General features: G+C 37.3%; 1 protein-coding gene across 10 annotated transcripts in view; it reads right to left on the reverse strand.

The window, feature by feature from the left end:
- SRPK2 (SRSF protein kinase 2) overlaps positions 1-21,339 on the reverse strand; it is a 121,913-nt gene that overhangs the window by 20,474 nt on the left and 80,100 nt on the right. For all 10 annotated transcript variants that reach the window (XM_015886025.2, XM_015885950.3, XM_085513390.1 and 7 more), the window contains 9 exons: positions 18,532-18,683; positions 12,539-12,647; positions 11,919-12,006; positions 11,603-11,690; positions 9,526-9,632; positions 4,731-4,896; positions 3,183-3,208; positions 1,495-1,741; positions 385-873 (listed from right to left, as the gene is read on the reverse strand). In XM_015886025.2, the coding sequence (XP_015741511.2) occupies positions 385-873; positions 1,495-1,741; positions 3,183-3,208; positions 4,731-4,896; positions 9,526-9,632; positions 11,603-11,690; positions 11,919-12,006; positions 12,539-12,647; positions 18,532-18,683 (1,472 nt within the window). The remainder of the gene's footprint in view (positions 1-384; positions 874-1,494; positions 1,742-3,182; positions 3,209-4,730; positions 4,897-9,525; positions 9,633-11,602; positions 11,691-11,918; positions 12,007-12,538; positions 12,648-18,531; positions 18,684-21,339) is intronic.

A 21,339-nucleotide genomic window follows, 5' to 3' on the forward strand; every position in this document is an offset into this window, starting at 1 on the left:
GCACGTGGGCACCATCTTTACAGTGGGCACCCTTTAGAGTCGAACAGGGAATTAAAACTTCAGCTGAATGTGAAGAAAAGGTAACATCACTAAGTTCTGGTTCTACTGCTCAATCAAAGTAAAGGAAATGGTGTAATAGAGTCCTCCTCTGTTACTGAAATATGCTTTTATGCTACTGAAAAAAGTATGTGATGGCCTACTCAACAGATTTGGTACTGAATTTTCAAGTGAAAAAAAACCACAACTTCTACACAGACATCACTGAACAAAGATAAAACACATACATAAGGTTTAATTCCAGCTCTCATTCTATAATAAGACATCACCTACAACTCTGAGACTCTTCAGGCATGGATGACATGTGCCAGCAAGAGTAGTACTTACTTTTTGGCAAATCCCCAGTGCTTGAGGCTGAAACTGTTCTGCTCCTGTCATGAGATGGGCTGCTCTCCTCTCTTTCTGTTACAGTTGATCCTTCAGAAACAGCAGAACCACAAGCTACAGACTCCAGAGCCCCAGAGAACACAGAAGCTGAAAATTCAGAGAACTGCGACTCGGGAATTTTGTGACGTCCATTTGGCAATTCACCATTAAACTGTTCATAAGAGCTGCTATAAGAGTAATCACTTTTTGCATTTGGCTCATCAAGATTATATTCCTCTGGATTTGGACATTCTTCCTCTTCGTCATCTTCATCTTCGATCTGTTGTTCCAACAGAAATGGGCCATTCACAATATGGCCATTTGTTTTAGGAGATTCTATCCACTTAGGGTCTGTAGGGTCATTGCTGACAAGTTCCTGCTCAACATCATCATCTTTTTCAGTGTTTTCTTTTTCTGTGTCTTCTTTTTCATCCTGATCTTCTGCTTCACCTGAAAAATTTTCATGAACAGCATATTAGATCATACATGAACATGCCATCTTCAAAGCAAACATTCACAAATTAACTCTTCAGCAAGTACTCGACTTCCATCACAGCGCACAAGGAAACACTGAGTATCACCAGAACACACAGAGACTTTAAAATCTAAGTTAAAGGCAAGAAAGGGAACTAATGGAATAGTTGGAAAAAAAGAAAAAAGAAAAACAAAAGCAATGGGAATTGGTCCAGGATAGTTTAACTGAGGAAACAAGGAGAGATAAGGATGTTATGCCTAAGATCTACAAACTGTTCTGAAAGCAAGCACTACAGATCTTTAACTCAATCAACATCAAATCTGGATTCACCATAGAGGTAGGAATATTTATAGCTTGAGTAGAGCAAAAAAAATCAAACCAACCCAACACACACACACAAAAGAATAACAGTTCTATCAACGCTGAACCAGTTTATAAGAAAGCAATAGAAATGAGGAGTTGGACCTTAACAACTCTGCTCCAAACCTCCTGAGTTAAAAAAGAATTTTAACATAAAATGTTTTAGTGAATAAGCTGCAATTACTTTCCCTTCTGAAACAGTAGATTCGAGGTCAATAAAAGCAGATGACACTAACCATCATCATTTCCAGGTTCTTCATCTACGACATCCTCGAGATCAGCTGTTTTTAGTTTCACCTCTGGGTGGTACTCATCTTCTTGTTCATTAGATGGTACAGCTGAGGTTACGTTTTCTTCTATTTTTTTCCTCTCAGCTTCTCGCTCTAGTTCTTCTATTTCCTGCAGGCGTTTTTCTAACAGCTCTGCTTGCCTCTTCTGTTTTTTCTTTAGTTTTTTCTTTTTGTTTTTGGATATTTTCCCAACCTGAAATAGTAATAAAGATAAACCAAACAAAACCCTGAATAATTCTCCTCAAGGCATCTTACACCAAAAACATGCAGTATGGCTCCTTTTTATTTAAAAGGATGGGTAGTAATTAATATAGTAAATACACCACTGATCCTATTTTACTTCAAATGAAGGACAACCTAGACTTATGTATATCGAAAAAAACTATAAAATCTTAGATGGTTGTATATGCCTTTGCATTGCTGTGTATTAGACCCCAGAACAAAATACAACTGAGATGACACTGTAAAATTCCTATAGCCTAAACTAGAACAATCATTTTAATCTAGATCAGCAGATGATACTATTGTATGTGGAAGATGTTCTGCTATCATACCTATTTATCTACATATAAGCTATATACACCATTTCTCTCTCTGTAAGATGCAGGTAATGTTCATCCAAAATACGCAGAGAAAAATTACACATGAAATTAAAAAAGACTAAAAATACTAAAGAATTTGAAGTAATTCCTTTGCTGTGCAGTTATTTCCCTGTGAAAAGAAAGCAGCTTTATTATTTCTGGTCCAAAACAGATGAATCACAGAGAACAGATGGTGATCATTAAATGTTTTGCATTTTACATAACATAAGGATTGAAAAATCCAGGTATAACAACAAAGGAAAAACAAAAACAACAAAAAACATTCTTGCTAAGACTGAAACAATTTATTGTATTTTAATTGAATTCTGACTTCTAATTTTACTAGTAGGTAAATCAGCCTAATCCAATTTTCATTCATTGTTCAGATACCACAATAACATATCCTCATACAATACAAAAATGAAGTGCGATGAATAATGAGAAATATTGTTTTCTCAACAACTTTTGCATAGATTCCATCATCTTCAAAACAAGCTACATGACAGTCAAAACCAGTCAGTCAATTCTAACTTCCATACATGTTGTATGCTTACTTAAAGTAAGATTCTGAATGCAGAAAGTAGGTTCAGCCTTAGTAGGTTCAACTACTAAACAGCTCTGCTATCAGAGGTTCTTTGCTACTAGATATCTTTGCAAAAAGATATCTAAGACGTCATTAAAAAAAACTATCTTTTCAGATCTTGCTGATTAAGGCAATGAACTTCGCAGGTATCCGCAATGCATGTTATGTGGCGCATACATTCTCGTCAGGATATAAAGTGAATGGATTATTCCATGAGAGATTACAATGGCAATGCTTAACTTTCTTTGATACAGCTATAGAGTCTCTATGACAATTTCCATCAGAAGAATATTGTGTTTACAACTGGTCAGGCCAAAGACAATTAAAAGAAAAATGTTCTCTGAGACACAAAAGTGTCACTCGAAGGAAGCTTTAAAAAAGTGTAAATACTTCTAACAGTCTAATAATTACTAATACCTCCAAAAACACAGAAATAAGATAGCTGATCTGAATTATATAACAGTACTTACAGGCTTTTGCTGTGGAGCTGTACTCACTGCAAAGAAAAAAAAGAAGTCAATTTAGGTATTTACAAGAATAACTCTACAAATTATACAGTAGTGATTTAAACCCTTATTTTTAGCCAGCATTTTAACTCTTTACAAATGCCTCCTGCTTGATTATACAGTGTCTCCATTAGACTGAATGGAATTAGAAGGATTTATCATTAATTTCTGTTCTCTCTGTTGTGGCTAGTACAGAGTTGATCAAAGTCACACAGGGGACTCCAAAACAGTTGTAACAGAAACCACTTCAGAGGTGTCATAGATGAAATGCATGCAGTCAGCTGACTGATCAGATGCAGATTTTAAGTAGTTCAGGCAGCACCAACACAGATGACTGTTGTGCTGGACTGAATAGAAAAGGCAAATATTCACACTTCCCTCCTTCAGAAGCAGAGTACTCTGACACGACTGCAGGCATGAAGAAGTGCCTAGGGGAAAAAGCACTACACCACAGGGAAAGCACCTCCAACACGCGCCCCTTCCTACACATGTCCCAGACAGATACCATCAATGGTTGGCTTGCTGCTATTACGAGAGTCACTGTGAAAATGCACAGAACAGTAACAACAACAAAAATGCCATACATTAAAAACACCATCAGTGCCACCACAGGTGCAGAAAGCTACACTTGTGTCCCTGAAAGGGCAGTGACTTCTCAAAGGTTCTTAAACCTGAGTACTGTCGCCTCTAAAAAATGCAGTTATGCAGAAGCTACTCTTAAAATGCTTTAACAAAAACACACCTTCAGTTCCTGTGTGGAAGGTCATATGTTTAATTACAAATGGCCAAGAAGAAAGCTTGATACGAATTCCATCAATATATTCCTTAACATGATGCTGATTTTAATGTCAGGAAGCAATGTCAAGTCTGCTTCCCATGTGTTGGACTACAGAATAAAATAGTAACCACACACAAAAAGTCTCTCAAAAGGACGTATTTTGTTCTGGCTTGTGTTCAGAGATAGCTGTGAGCTCCTTCACTGTGGTTCCTCCTAGATAAACATACGACGTGCTGTTCCCTCTAAGATCTTGGCAAACTTAACAAAACATTTCACGTGCAGTGCTGGGAGGAAGGGCTTATCGTGTATTCAGTCAAGTACAACAAATGCTGTTTTCAAGAACGAAAAACTATGGACTGCAAGACTTATCACTACATCTTGAGAACAAGTTACAACCAGTAAGAGGATCACTGATGACACTGTAACAGAACTAGACACAAGAGTTAGATATGACTATTAATTACTGTCAGTATTAACGATGCAAGTCGTTACAGCTTGCAGGGAGGGACTGCGTTCCAATAAACCAGGGACTCCAAAAACCTGAACACAAAAAACTGAGAAGAAAACATTCCTTTTTAGCCCTCCAGAGCACCAAGAAGAGTTCAGTGGACATACCCTTTTTTTTTTTTTTACATGCGCTTATTTAAAATGTTAATATGCATTTAATTAAAACATTGTTAGCATTAATTTACAAATACAAACTTACTATACTGCATTTAAACATGCTATCCTACCTGCTGAGCCAGAAGGAGGAGGAGCTCCAGCTTTCTGCCATTCAGTAGCTTCAGCGGCCATTCTACGAACGTAGGCATCGTCCACACACATCAGAATGTTTTCTGGCTTGATGTCCGTATGGATGATCTTGCACTTGCTGTGTAGATAATCCAGACCTTGAAGAACCTAGTTGAAAAGGGAATTTTTTGAAATCTTTGTTTTCTGTTAACCAGCCAAGTGAATGTGTTTATTAGTAGTATGGTAAGAGTTCAACCTATTACCTACAGTCCATACGTGGCCTTAGCTTAGTGGTACTCAGCTCATAATACCAGTTCTAGAGACACTGACAAGTTAGACACTGTCAGGCTGAACTGTTTTGATGACAGCAATCTGATCTCAGACTTCCCAACTGTTCTTCAGCTGATCTGCACACGTGTAAAAAAAACTCGGCAGATCTTCCCTTGGAAAAGAAGGCAAGAAAGGAAACGGTGGATGAAATGCTAACTGTAATCTTCCTTACAATTGCAACAGTAATTCAGCTTTTAACGTGACCAAGATGTCACATAAGGAACTGTCTACCTCTACTTGTGTTTTTCCCTAGCCCTCCACATTCTTTGCAGACTGAATTCTGCAAGATCATATGAAACCTGCATATCCAAAGTCTTTTTACAGAATGTTCTATAGCAGGAAATAGACCTCCAGACTCCTGAGCTTCAACTACAGGAACACTGTGCCATTCTGGGTATTTATACATAATCTAGTACATGGCTAACTTCTGTGCTCTGAGGATCCCCGAAGACATAACTGGCAAGGGTGAGCCTTAAAAACAAAGCGTGTTGGTTCCGAATAGCAGTAACAGAACACAATGACATCAGCCCAGTGCCCAGTACTGAGCTAGAACCAGACTGGCATGTTCATCCTGCATGCCTGGGAGCTCAGATAAGAAAATAGGAGTTGCATGCATTTGATGTTTACAGTCAGGCTAATGCATCCTAGAAACACCTCAAGTGCTTTGCTCTGCCTTCTCCTGTTCTGGAGCTGGCCTCAAACAGCAACCTTATGAAAAGCTTTCTATCATGACCATGTAAAAGCTGTGTGTTCACTTGAGCAAGGCTCAAAATCAGTGTGAATGGCGCACCTAAAAACTGCTGTGTTCTTAATAATCTGGATTTTTCTTGCAAAGCCAATATATGATTGAGTACGTGCCAAGTCAATCAAAATAACATACGGTGTATCACAAATTGAGAAACGTTGAAGGAAGACTGGCTTCTAGTTAGTGGCTGGAAAACCTAGAAAAGACATCCTTAGCAATAGCAACACAAAGATTGATCTCAATAACCTCTTCCTCCCATCACTATGGATGACAATAACAATCCAATATGTGTAAACTGAGGTCAAGATAAAAAATTCTGGAGCACACAGAAGGCCAAAACATTTAGAAGAAAAAGTATCTGTATCCGCTATGATATGTAGAAATGGCATTAATAAGAATCTAGATTTGCTGTTATCCAAGGGAAGATGGCCTTTCCCCTGTTCAAGTAACAGTTTACGTGGGACAGCTGTATTTAGAAAAACAGAAAATAGATTATTTTATCTAAAATCATCAACAGTCCCATGACTGGGCTCTGGGCAGCCTGGTCTAGAGGTTGGCAACCCTGCCTGTGGCAGGGGGATTGAAACTAGATGATCTTTGAGGTCCTTTTGAACCCAGGCCAGTCTATGATTCCATGACTTACCATAAGGACCTTACCACTAGGATTTCATAACGAGAAAGAATGCTCTTAGCAATCCTAAAATGCTTTATCCTAAAAACTGCAAATATACTATACCACCATACCAGTAATAAAACGCACACTGCTTGTACTTTTTTTGCATAATAGTCTGAGATGATGGACAATGGGGAAAACAATTCTCCTTTTTATTTATTTCTCCACTGAAGAAAAAAAAAATTACATGCACAATGTATTGTAACAGGTCCTGTTATTACAAATGTAAATTACAGAACTGTATTTTCTCCCTTGCAAAAGTCACGTGCTTAGTTTCACATCAAGAAATACCACCACCGTTCGTAGTATCTAATTAAGAATCCCTTTTCTTTCCTTTCTTTTGCATTCATCACACTGGCACAGTAAAGAGATTACTTGCTGTATTGCAGGTGAAAAGCGAAAGTGGAAATTTTCATTGCTCCAATACACAATGCTGGTTTTAATAAACACAGTTTCAGAACAGACTGATGCTATATATTTTAGAACTCAAAATAAGGATTCTAGAATCAAGTAAATGTACACTTCTAACTTCTACCTTTGTTACACAAAAGAAACTGTGGCAACCAGCCCTTTTCAATTCTACAGAGGCATCTCTTGCATGACATTTCATATAACTCTGCCCCAAGGGAAGAAGTACTGCTTAAAATTGAAATGAGTATGAGAGTCTTATTAAGAAACTCAGCTCTCAGCTGCATTTTAAACCAAACCTTAATTTTGTCCCAATGCTCAAAAATACTAAAAAAATGGGGAAAAAAAATCCCAATCATAATGTAAAAAAATTCTTTTTCATTATAGCATTCAGCTATAATACTTTTTGAAACAAAATGGTTTATTCTGCTGAGCACAGCTGCAATAACTGAACTGTTTCATAACTAAGTTTTTAGAACACGCATGGCACCAGGTTTCTGACTGCATCTGGAAGGAGAACACGTTATCCAAAACCTCCCCATCATGCCTAAGTAATGGCTGCTTCAAAGCTGGATCTAACTTCAGATCAGATCCTGCTTCCTCCTCCACACTTCTGACTGTGTCCTAAGGTTCAGGCTGCATAATGCTGAAAACAACTTATTCCAGTTCCTGATCACTCTCACTGCAAAGAATTTCTTCCTAATTTCTTTTTTTGCAATTCATGTGCATTGCTTTTTGGTATATCTCTTGGTAATACGAAGTACAGCAAGTACAGCAGGGTGCACCTCCAACCCATTCCCTTGCTAAGACACAGCTCATCCCATGCCAAGAAACTGTCCACACCACTCTCCAGAAATCTCCACCAGAGCAGACATCAATGTGGTTTAAAGTCCGCACTGAGAACCAGGGCTTAACATGATAAGATTGTTCCAGTTGTTCAAAGAAAGTGCTGCTTATCTTCTGAAGTTGGCAGCCATATGCCACCTTTGCTTATTGGTCTCCCCTCTGACTCTGACCCATTTCACACCAAAGATTCAAGCACTTTGCTCCTTTGCACGCTCAACCCCTCTTCCCTTCCTTTCTGAAGTTCCCTTTACCTGCTGATTGCTGCACTCCAGGCATTTGAGGTATCCCACCAACCCTCTGTGTTCTCAATGAGGTCATAACTGCAACTGTGATGCATTTCTAGTTCCAGCTCATTGTTTCCCATGCAGTACGCATTTGTATAAAGCCACTCAAGACAGGTCCCCAGTCTGACTATCTGAGGAAAAATGGAGAGCTTCCCATTTAATTCCATTCTTAAAGCAGTTCCTTGCTAGCCCCACTTCTCACTGGGTTTTGGTTACCATCCCTGAAGACCCCAATTTAAAGTTCTCCTTCGGAAGGTCACAGGCAAAGCCACTGTGAAGCTGTGTTCAGAAGTTCTCACTTTCCTGCCAAAAACAGATTGTTTTTAGCTTGGATCCATTCAGTGGCCTGGTTTACAATCTGTTCCTGCAAACAGCCATTGTAATGTACTTAAATCATAGCAGGGAGCTCCAAAACTGGTTTGTTGCAAAAGGCAGCGTACAAAGAAATAGACTGCAAATTCCCATGTTTTGGCCAGCCTCCAGGACAATGGTGCAACCAAAGTGAAAACATTCCAAACAACAAAAATGACAATGCTTACGGGAAACCGTGGATATTTATAGACACATACTAATACAAATAGACACATTCCCATTCCACAGCAGACAGCTCTGTTCAGCTGGAGCACTGCATTAGCACAGCTTCTTATTTTGGGTATGTGAGCCACCTGGCTATACAGAAATTAGTGGACCTACAATTTCAACTACTTACTAACAGCTGCATCAGATTATTCAGTTAATTCTGACTAAAAAGCTGATAGACTGAGATTCATCAGATGACACACAATAAAGATTTCAAAGAAAATAACGACCTCAACAGACAGGTTATTAATACAACAGAGGTGATGCTGCTGAAAGACAATACAAATTACATAAATGGCAATCTGAAAATATTTATGTATTGGTTAAGTATTAACCACACATGGGTTAATAGTGTACTCAAAATCACAGAGATGCACATGATTTTTCCATGCTGAGACAATACTTCAATTTGGTTTCCACAATACAGCAAGGGAACACATTTTGAGAGAACATTTCCCTATAAGTCGTCCTGGTTTCATCTGTTTAGGTCTCTGACTCTGCAAGAACTTACCAACAGGTAAATAACAATTTTCAAATAACAGCTTTTTCCTTTAGAACCAGCTCTGAATTTTTTTTTCAGAGACAGATAAACTCATTAAGAAGAATATCATGCTGATGGTTTTGTTGACTGAAACTGCAATTGAATACAAATAATCTATGGATAAGAGCCATTGTTTCAGGTTTTTATTTGCCAAAATAGTACTGAAAACACCCCTATCAGTGGGATACCTTGATAAAAATAATACAGAAAGCAGAAATGCAGCCTACCCAGGAAGAGGATCCTATAAACTCCCCAGCTCCCTGGGATTACCAATGAAATTATCTTACCATAGATAACAATTAGTAAGTAAGTAATTAGTAAGTAATGTCACCCTTTTAGCCTTCAAAATGTTAACAATGGTGGAAAAAAACAAAATATCAGCAAATCTTACCTGTCGAATTATACTTTTTACACAACGGATGGGAAGGCCTTGATAATTGGACTTGATTATCCATTTTAGGAGATGGTGTCCAAGTACTTCAAAGACCATACAAACATCTGGGACTTAATTAAGGACAATTTCCAAACAAACTTGTTAATAAGATGAACCACAAATGTTTGTTTGCTTCTTGGCTAAAGAAATCATCATTGTGTGATCACCCATAACAGAAGATACTTGCTATCATATTCACACTGCTGATTACTATACCTTTCTCTCCCAGTAATTAAAACATTTGCCTTCCATATAAACCAAATTCTGAACTGCCAGAATTTTCAGCACGAAGGTAAAAACTGAAATAGAATAAATCACTATCAGTTGTCCGATTTTAATCTGCTGATGCAAAGTTACCTGAGTCTTTATTTTACACCAAAACAGTTTCCTTTGGCTTTGTCAACATAAATGCTATAGTTGGATATGCTTTCAAAACACTATTATTAACAAAATTTACTCTTCGTAATCTTCAGAAATGGCTTTTACCTTTAACACGTGTATCTCATCAATAATTTAAGAATGTTACCAAGAAACTATTCCATTAAGCCAATAAAATTATTTCTACACATAGGTATAAATACATTTTCTTATTCTCCGCTTCACATTACTGTTTTGCAATGAGAACAGCAAGTTAAAATCTCTGATTTCTAAAAATAACTCCAATTAGTTTTCACCAGAACAGTTGTCTTAAGAGCTGAAGTGCTTTGGTGCCATTATTTTTTTAGTGAACACAGATAACAGAGAAATTTTTACAGTACTTCTCAGGAAGCATTTCAGCTCAACTAGGGTTTTTAGCCCCATTGTATTAACAAGTTTCTTGGCCACAAGTCATTTATAAACAAGTTGAAATGACTGCAAACAACCGTATAGTTTATTTTAATTCATGGTAATTTGATGATAAAATCTATGAAAAATGCAGATTACACTGGTTTCACTGACATTTAAGCATCTTTCTAGCATGGCAGCTAACGAATGAAGCAACCAAAACGAGAGGAACCAAACAAAACCAGAGAAAGCAGCTACAATCCTACTCTGCAAATGAGAGTACATGTCCCCACACTCTCCCTTCTCACTTATTACAAACTCTAAGGCTTCATAACTAATGTCAACAGACAGATGGGTGGAAAAGAAACCAAATATTTCTTCCTGGGAGGATGCTTTCAAACTCATTGGCAGTCATCTCCTAGATTCCTCTCCTGGAGGATCAGAGATGCTGAGGAGTATCTTAACCTAATCTTCTGAAGACTGATGGCACATCACCAAAATCTTAAGCTCAGTAGAGCAGGAACTCTCTTGGTTGAGTTGTATGAACAATGAGAACAGTTATTAGGCCTCCAAGACACATCAAGCATACCAGTTGTAAGTGTAAATGAAAGAACAGTAACATAATAAGCTGCTAAAATACCTAATACAATTAGCAAGAATAACTCACTTCAGTTTAGGTATAAAAATATACTCATAGGCCCCAACTTTTCCCCAAGAACAATGCTCAGTCACATATTACTACCTCTTTCTCTATCTCTCTCTCCCTCTCTCAGAGCATTAGAATAAAAATGTTTAAAATCTTGGCCAAAAAAAACCAAAGGTCACGTGAACAAAAAAAAATACATAATAAGATTTTTTTTCACACTCTCACAGTTCACAGAAGAAAACAGAAACAAGCTTCTTCATGACACTAATGCTTTCTTTCTCATTACTAGTCTAGAGCAGAACAGAAATACTGCAAGCCTCGCCTATTACAAATCTTTTCAGTAGAACTGCTGTTTCTAAGCAATCTTGCTCTTTGTAGTTCTGATAGACTATGACAGGATTAATGTCTTTTATCATTTTTTTGTTTTGCACTGCATTTAAAAAATCTAAGCTATTTTACTCCTATGAATGTATCACATACTGGGCTACTCCTTCCATCTACCCTTATGTTGATGTTTCTGCACTACAGTTTTAAACTAAGACTACCTAAAAATAGCCAGAACAAAGAGCTTACTTATCTCCACAGATTACTTTTACAGAAGGTGCAATGTTTTCAAAAGGATACGTATCCCATTCATTCCAGAAATTTTGAAGTCATCGATTAGTTGTACAACCATATCTTTGTTGGGATCATTAGGGTCGCTTTCACGAACCTAAACCAAGAGGGTGAACACAGACATTTCAGGAAACAACTGACATGAGAGCAGTAATAATTTGCCTTCTGTCCAAAGTCAATATTTTGGAGCTTTAGGAGTCACAGTTACATAACAAATAAACTATTTAGGAAAAAATAAATAAATAAACAGTATATCCCACTACATCTTTTAATGTTCTTTGTTGTTACTGTTATGGCTGGTATTGAACACATGAGTGATACGTACACATTTGAGTAACTTTATTTCATCCAAGGCTGTCTCTGTGTAGTGCTGGGCACTTTTTACGACTTTCATTGCAACAAATCTTTTTCCCCTAGAAAAAAATGAAACCAAAAATATTTTCAACAAGTGCTCGAAGCTAAAAGAGACATTTTGAACGTTTGGAAATTTTAAATACAATATTTCATTAGCTAATGTATTCTGCTGGAATACCATAAAACTGAAACTACATGGAAAAGCAACATTCTGTTAACTGTCTGCCTTATTAAATATTTTATCTCCTTGAAGCTAATGTATTTAAAAGAGGTATCATAGTAATGATATTTTTTGCATTAAAGATGCAACAGAAATAAAAATCTTATCTTACTCTCACATGTTTAAGACTACACATAAATTCAATAAGCAAAGCTAATCTGTCAAATAAAAGTTACACACTCCTGAGAAGATTCATAAACTACAGCCTTAACCAAGAGCAAAATAATAATGCGGACACTTTTCTGCAGAAAAAGACTACACATATTTACATAACTTTATTAGGTGCCTTCCCCTACCCCCCCCCAAAAAAAAACCAACAAAAAAGTTACTGTAAACAAGATCAAGTGCGTGGAGATAAGGAGTTCACTTACTGCATATCCCAGCATAGCCAGACCGTAGAGAAGTGTCCCCATCCCAGCTTCCTAATAACATGATACCGGCCATTGAAGAGATCACCGATTTTCACTGGATGATAGCCACCTTCCATGAAAAAACAAGCAGGAAAAGATTAGTCAGGGAACAAACAATGTCTCTCAGTTTTTCATTTAAATCTTGCAGAATACGTATTTTCCTGGTAGTACAGTTTTTCCTTTTCAAATTGTCCTGTACTATATATAGGAAATCTAAAAAAGAAACATTAATGTTAAAAACTCTGCCTTACTTGGCCTGGAGGGAAAATACTCGTGCCCTGTACATACTATAGAGTTTATTGGCACTTCTCCTTTATGGCTTTCATTTGTGGAAACATTACCATCTGTTCTGTGTTTCCCCAGGCTTATCTTCTACTTCACAAAGAGTACAGAAAAGATCTACATTATTTCTTTATCATATTTGAATTTTCTCCAGCCAACGATTGGAGGATTGCAAAATCTCAGCAGAGACTGTTTTAATTCCCACTTGCCTTCTACTAAATAAAAGTGGCAATAAAATACTTCACCAGAAAATATTAAGGACAATTTATCAATGCTCTCCTGCTTAGATCCTGAGCCACAGCAGCAGTGCATCTTCGCAAGTCTGAGGCTTTTACAGTGATGAAGCTGAGGGAGCAGGCAGCTGCAGGCTTAGCCCAAGACCACATTTTAACCCATCTGCAGGCCAACCACTCAACCACACCACCAAAGTTCCAGCTGATGCCTCAAGCTGTCAGAAAGGCCAACCCCACAGCTAGAACTCAGGTTTCAACACAGTGTGAGGTAGCTGTAAGAGGTACAGGTGATGTCCACAGCTCCACTGTGGGGCTTTTTCATATCCTTTCTATTTCAAGATGCATTCTTAAGCATGGGAAAGAGAACTGATCACACAAGATTATTATTTGGACCTAACACACCAATAAATGTTCACATTTCTGACTAATCTGCTAAAAATAATGCAGTTACAACTCTCCAGGATGTTGCCCATCTGCCAAGCGTCAAGGAATTATCTCTTTGGCTCCTTCTGGTCTTTCAGAATGTCACGCTCAACTGGCCTTTGGCAGAACCCTTCACTACTGATTATTCCACTTCAAATTAGGAAAAGACTACTTCCCCTAAGTTGCTGTATTTGTTTTGAGATCTCCCAAAAACCTTGCTAGCACTGGAGCCCAGCACAACCATCCATGTCAATTTATTACTTAATTCCTCGGATTTAGTACAGGGAGTGGGCTCTTATCCCCTTATCTGTGGAATAGCAGCATCAAATCTAAAAATATTTATATCCTATCTTTGCTAGTAGCATCTTTTGCCTTGACAGAAGTTCAGGAATTTATTGGTGAGCTTCTCACAAAGCCTTCCAGAGCAGACTAATAAATTTAATACAATTACATGATAGAATTATAAAGATTACATATTTGATAGAATTATAAAGTTCGGATAATATATTGCTGATATGAAATAACATTAAAAACAAAAGCACTAATTTAAATGTCTACTTGGCCATCCCTGCAGAAATGGCTGAGGATAAAAACATTTCAAAATATGGATGAATATATTAAAACAGTTACCAACTGGTTTAATACAAACAAACAAAATAGTATTCTTTGACAAATTCTTTCCATAAAACTCTACCCAGGATGATCAAATAATAGATGTGAAAGTCCAGAGAGCAAGTCCATTATTCTACCTTCCTATTACTGAAAAGGTTTACATCTGTGAAGCACACCAAGTCTGCTGATCTCACAGCAAGGATTATGTAAAAAGCTTCACACACAATTCAGCATCACAGCATTCTCTCTTCTGATTTTTGTCCTGCATATATCACTGCAAGAAAACAGTGATAAAGTACGAAGCCTTATCCTCTGCATAAAAGTACACAACACATAGATTTAACACCTCTCTATGGTTTGCAGTGCAGATTTTAAATTAAGCAATACAAAAGTTTCTGAGGTGTTCTACAATCTGCTTATTGGTTATTGTTACTGGTAATGTAACAATGGTTCTATTCAATCATTCCTGAACATAATTATATGAACTCAGGAGACTATGCTGATACAGGTTGGCATAGCATTAGAAATCAATAACTTAGTTTAAGGATGAACACATTAGTTTGGTAAAAGCCATCAATGAGTGCCAGCTCTAAAACTTCCCAGTTTAGCTTTGCTTGGTACGTGAAAAGCCCTTTTTTTCTTAACGATTTGGCTTCACAGAAGCACTGAACTCACAGTGGAGTACTTTTATCTTTGCATCCACCAGGTGCAAGGACTTTTTCTTGAATTGCACATAAATTGTTTGGCACTATAGTGCACCAAGATACAAAATTGCTTACTGTGGTGTAACAAGCAATGGGAATTTGCCAGGTGGGGAAAAACAGCTAAAGGTCAGTCAAAAGTCACCGTGATGAAGCTGAAGGAGAAAAAGGGGGGAAGCAGGTGGTCATACAACCAGTGAATGTGAGTATATATTAATGAGCTCCTGGACAAGAATGAATATGTATGCCAATGTATCACATACACATGTTTTAACTAACTAAATGTAGAACCTGAACTCCAGGAGTTTGTGCTTGATTTATCAAATCTGGTATGTATTGTGAGGAATAAAGGAATGTCAGATTTCCAACAACACGCTGGAGTTAGAGAGGTTTTTTTTCTTCCCAAATTTCAGATGACCATGGGAACACATCACTTATTCAGTCCTCTGTATGGCAAGAAAGGTATAAGTAGATCTTTAAGCACATAAAAAGGCTAGAAGTGATTTTTAAACTAAACGATTTCCTTTTTTGACCAAGTAACAGCATTAACACTCAGCAATGAAGTACCTACTATGTGTGCACAGGTTGTGAACAATCAGGTAACAACACAGTTAAGTGCATTTTAAAAACCAGTGTAGTCCTATGAGAAATGCAATTAAGTTCTTCATGATACAGAACTTATTTCCAAATACTAACAACCAGAAGGCAGAATTAGAAGTTTGAGAGAAATGATGTATTTTTGTAAAAACAACACTGGCATTTGAAAGTATACAATGTGTAAGTGGTACTACTGGTAATGTAACAAAAAATCTGTTGTGCTATTCACTACAGCACACACAAAAAAAAGTCTCACACAGCTAGCGAGCTACAAGCACTCAAGAAAGAGGGTCAGAAAAAATGAGATCATTATTCCTAAATGTCTCCTGAATGTATTGGTAATTGTAGCTGGCTAGTTCTATGTTTGTATAGGGAATTATTCCCTTTGTGAACTGGATGAATGGGAGACATCTCCAGGGGGCGAAGAAAATGATCAGAGAAGCAAAGAATTCCGATTACATCCATGACATAACGAACTCTTAAAAAAATCTCCAAGTGTTTCAGGGCTGCATTGTCTGAGTAGCCCTTGAAAAATCACGTAGTAGGAGTTTTGACATTTCAATTTGTCAAAACAAATAAACACTTAAAAAGCATTTAATCTAAATTCAGAGTCATCAATAGCAGTCATTTCTCAGATCTCTCAGTCATTTCTCAGTCAGGCTCTGGAGGAAGGTCCAGGGGAACAAAGGTTAGGCTCCTTAACACAAATGGCTGTTAGTTCTTTCTTTCACACCAGGTGATAATTCAAACTAATCCAATTCCCTGATGAAAAATACCATTATGACTGGGAGCTATTTACTAACCAGCATGTAACGTGGTGAAGATGAGAGCTCAGCTCATAGTAAAATATTGTTTTATATATATATATATATATATATATATATATATATATATGATAATCAGTAACTATAGCAATCACTGAGTATTTCTGTTAACAGGTAAAATGTTTATTTCATATACATATAATATATGTGTATATATTTATATACTATAAATATGTATTATATGTTTAACATAAACCCTCAACAAAACTGCCCTCCTATGAAATTTTAGACTGGGGTTGAGAATAGATGAAGCATGCTCTGCATCTCACTCAAAAATCCTGGGAGATTGCTACTTTGGAGATCAAATTAGAAAGAAAAGAGAGATTTCAGTAAACTGTGATGGCTTCCAAATATTTACCTCTTACTTCATAAACATTACCCAGGACAGTAAAACACACTCAAATGGATAAAACATGTTTTAAAGAAATTTGGAAATAATACATCTAAAAGCCATCCCTGCGATTCTTTACTAACTAAATTATTTGGTCCTCAGATAATTAAACAAACACTGTATCGTTCCATATCTTCATGGTCCAGCCATTCCACTCAGATTCTTACACAACACGGTGGCCTTCCCTACAGTTCAACCTTAGCAACGTTTAAAAATGTAAAAATTCTGATCAATCTTACCACAAGTTACAGCTAGAGAAAGCATGCACTGGAGCAGCAAAAATGCTGTTCTCACAGAAACAAATGATTATGACATCAGGGTGAGCCACAGCTTGAACCATCTTAAATGTACTTCCATCACTTCAGAATTTCAAGATTATAGGAATGCAGAATAATCTTCCAGTGCATGGAAGCTCCCTTTATTTTCTGAAGAAACCAGCAAGTATTCTTAACATGACGTGTGCTTCACTGACAACCGACTGGAGTTACAGAGACTCTGGAACAGGTGACTTACAAGCAAACTATAAATCTAGATTTGTTCTTTCTTTTTTGTGATCCAGCCACTCCAGATGGTGATATTTTGTAAAAGATAACGGAACACAGACAACAATGGATTGTTTGAAATTAAATGCAGTCCTTACTTCAGGGAAGAATTAAGCAGGGCCAAGAAATGCTTAATCTCAAGTAGATACAGATGTTTACCAGTAAACAGATGTTTAAACATCAAATCCATCCTTACTCACTGATGGAAGATGTTACAGATACCAAGAGTTATCATAAGGAATAAGCATGTTGTAACAGAAAATTTAATACAAACGTGTCTTCCCTATGAGTTTTCCTTTTCTCTGCTGCAGACTTCAAAATCTAGTTTGAGTTTACCGTTTGGTTTTCGCTATTGGAATTCGTAACCCATTTCAACACTTGAAATATCACATATTAAAATATGCTCTTACACTGAGATGAAAATGTCATTTCCAATTATTCGATACGGAAATACAGAACAGCTTATTCCAAGCTGGGAGAAAGGACTCCTAAAATGGCACATCTGCAGGCTTATAGAGAACCTTCAGGGATAAGACAGCATCATATCTGATACCAAATTTTTCTTGATTTGAGGAACGTGGAATAACAGATAAAGTCAATGTATGTCAGTGTTTATTGGCTGTACTAAAAGATTAATTCAAGGCACTAAGTAATTTTTGACAGATCTCGTATCTATGATGATTCTTGAATACACTGTACATTTTGCCCTAATGGGAACAGGCTTTGAGCATTAGTGTTCACACTATACCAAGTTAAAATACTGACACTGTTGTACTGCAGTCCTGTTCTTATGCAAAAAGTTGTCTGCATTCACCTGTTACTCTTATGGTAAAATCTGTATCAATAATGATGTAAGTAACTACAAAAGCTAAAGAAATCAGAAACTAAAATAAAAACACAGAGAACATTAAACAGTGCTGAGGTCTGCAAAAACAGCGTACAAAAAGAAGCAGATACCATATGCTGGTGCAGGTATGAAAAAGAGAAGATACAGATCCCAATATATGTTTAGCTGATGTTAAACGCATGAAGGTATTTTAGAGTACATAGAGGGGATGTTTGTTTTAGTTAGGATATTTGTTTCTCTTACAATCAATATCAATCAGGGAAAGTTTATTCTTATAACTACAACAGACATATAGTATTTATATATCTTTTAGTTGCAAAATGCAGGCATAAGCTATGGCTAAGAGAAAAAGTTGAGCTGAAGACAGCTGTGCAAACAGTTGTTCACAACTTCTGTGTAAGTTCCATAAACAATGACCAGGTCCTTAAAAACCTCCCCAGAACCCGGCTGAAAATGTGCATGATGCCCACTACCCCAATGGACAGCACCGGACTGTACCCACCTTTACAATAATCCGCGGGATCCTCCTGCTCCTCATCGTCAGACCCGAGGATCTCCTCCTCTGGCTCTGGCGGGGTGGGCTCCGGCAGGGGTGGAGGTGGGGGCGGCGGTGGGGGCGGAGGTGCTGAGGGAACTTTCTGTTGAGGCTCTGGCCTGGAAGAGAAAGAGAAGATGCTTAGTGAAGGGTCTGGTCAGCAGGTAGCTTGGCTGTCCAGAGGAGAGGGAAAACACCTTGGGAAATCTCATGTCCTCACTGGTATCTTTACCATCATCTTGTGATGTCCCAGGAGGGCACCTGATTCCAACAAAAGCAAGTTTCCAGTGAATCTGGACTTATTCACTAGAATTGCTTGCAGAAGACATGGCCAGCATAACAATCATCAATGTTGGATCAGACCACCCAGACACCTGGTCCAACCACCAATCCATCACCATCATGTTCACCAAGCCATGTCCCTCAGAGTCACATTTACCCTCTTCTAGTGACTCCACCACCTCCCTGGGCAGCCTGTTACTGATAGGGACCAGAATCTTGAATTCCTGATGAGTAACTGAGATGTGTGACCAATGTTCTTAGCATGACTGAGAAAAAGTATTTTTAAAAAGACACCAAGAAAATCAAGTTATTTAAAATCTCTTTGCTGATAGCTGAATGAGAAAAAGATATCATTAATACCCACTAAGAAGCCATTTTCTAATGTTGCCAAAATAAACCAGGCAACTTAATACTTTTCCTTATCTGTATCTGCTGTCAGGACTATGAAATGCTGTATCGGTACAAAAGATGCTAAAAACTGCTGTTAGTAAAAAAGAGAAAAATTAATCTTCTGATGTAGCTCAAGAGCACACACATACAGAACTTTTGTGCATCTGCTAAATGGAAAAAAACAACCAAAGGACACAACCAGATCAACACCAACCAAGAAGCAGTTTTCTAGCTGTCTTTCATCTACAGTTCTAAAAAAATAAAATAAAATAAAATAAAATAGGAAAATGAAAGTTGTTACTTAAAGCATTTCATATCCGATTATGCTTATAGTATTTCTACATCTACTCACATTCAGAAACACGGTACACGTAAAAATGAAATCCAGACTTGCAGAATACTTGTCAAATAGTCAAGAAAACCTTCTCCAATATCTTGAGTACTGATACTGGGTTATTTTTGACACTCCATGAAAAAGAAAAATATGTACTTGCAAAACATCTTAAAGTGTTTGTGCCACCATGAGCTGCTACAATTTGTATATAAATTCATCCCTCAGATCTAAGCTGTCTCAAACCCACAAAACTAATTAACAGCACTTTATCATTCAAATAACCACAACTGAGAACAACCCTTGCAGTTCGTTAATATCTAATCTCCTAAAACTCAGAATCAAGTACATCCTTGATCACAAATAGAAAACGTATTTACATCCATCCACACTCCTCTATTCATTCTTCTCATCATTGCCCACCCCTGCATTTTTTTTTTCCTTTTACACACTGCAATTGTTCAAGAAAGAGCATTTGGAGTAGAAGAGTACACAGTTGGTCAGAAATAAATTCCACTGGCAGCGTGCACCGCCTGCACAGCAGCTGCTATTATGCTTTTGCTTTAAAGGACATTACTGGAAGTCGCATGCATACCAAATTTATCTGCCTGAAATTTCTTTCAGAAAATATCATTCTTCTATTATTTCAGTAAATGGTCAGATTATAAAAAGAGCACTTGGAACTAATTTATTAATGATATACAATGGTTATACAAGACAATACGTTACGGTGAGAAACCTACTCAAGGTACAAAAATATGTTTAATTTTTAACCGTGTAAAGTTTAGGACGGAACAGAAACAAGAGAAGGGAGCCAATCATAAGATAAAGAATGAACATACTTCCATGTGCTCCTGCTTCCATAAATTCTACCTTTTTTTGCCTTTATCATTCCTCTTCTGTTCTTCCTAACAGGTGTCGCTATATTGTATGATGTGAGGAAAACAAATGGACATAGAGAAAAGGAGGTGCGGCACATCCTCAGACCACTGTTCATCTCCCTACACCTTAGACTAATGCATTTCCACCAGTCTGGTCTCAAGAGGTCAGCAAACCAATCGTCCATGTTGGCAGAAAGCTTTCATCCTCTTAAAAACAAATCACTGTGAAAGGCTCTGCATTACAAACCTTGAAACCCCATTTAATGGACACAACATCATTTTGGATACCCAGATCACATATCATATAAAGTACTGAAATATTAAAAATAAAAAAGAAGTTAAATAAAACACAGTAAAACTGCCTGCACTTACATTATGTATCTCAAACAGAGTGTTAATCCAATCCAATGCTTGGATTAACAGTTTTGGATGGTACCATTATTTTACCTCATTCGGATCACATTTTATTAGTTTGGTCACATAAAATGACACAAATGCAGCAAGATCAGTACCTGGAGGGTAGGCTGATGAATGTGGTACAGGTAATAATTCAATAAATTGACTGAAACTGCACTGATTTTGTTCGTTAAGCAAACAACTACCAGATCTATTTATTTACATAACATAAGTAACGCTTTAAAGAGAATTGGAAGCATTACATTACATTATATTTTGTCACTCATGTTGAAATAACTGTCAAGGAATACCAAGAATTTCCCTCCAAGAGATGAGAGGAAGGAATTTATTTCAAGGGAAACCAATTAGCAAAACAGGGCTGCTTCTGCATCTTTCTCAAGCTACTGTATCTGATTTGGGTTCGAAAAGGTTACTTTTTCCTGTCCACAATCCATGCTGCACTCGGTATCCTAGAATTCAGGAGCATTTTCCTAT

This window comes from Coturnix japonica, chromosome 1 (genome assembly GCF_054131305.1).
Source record: "Coturnix japonica strain WE chromosome 1, WE-NBRP24, whole genome shotgun sequence".
In the NCBI taxonomy this organism is placed as follows: domain Eukaryota; kingdom Metazoa; phylum Chordata; class Aves; order Galliformes; family Phasianidae; genus Coturnix; species Coturnix japonica.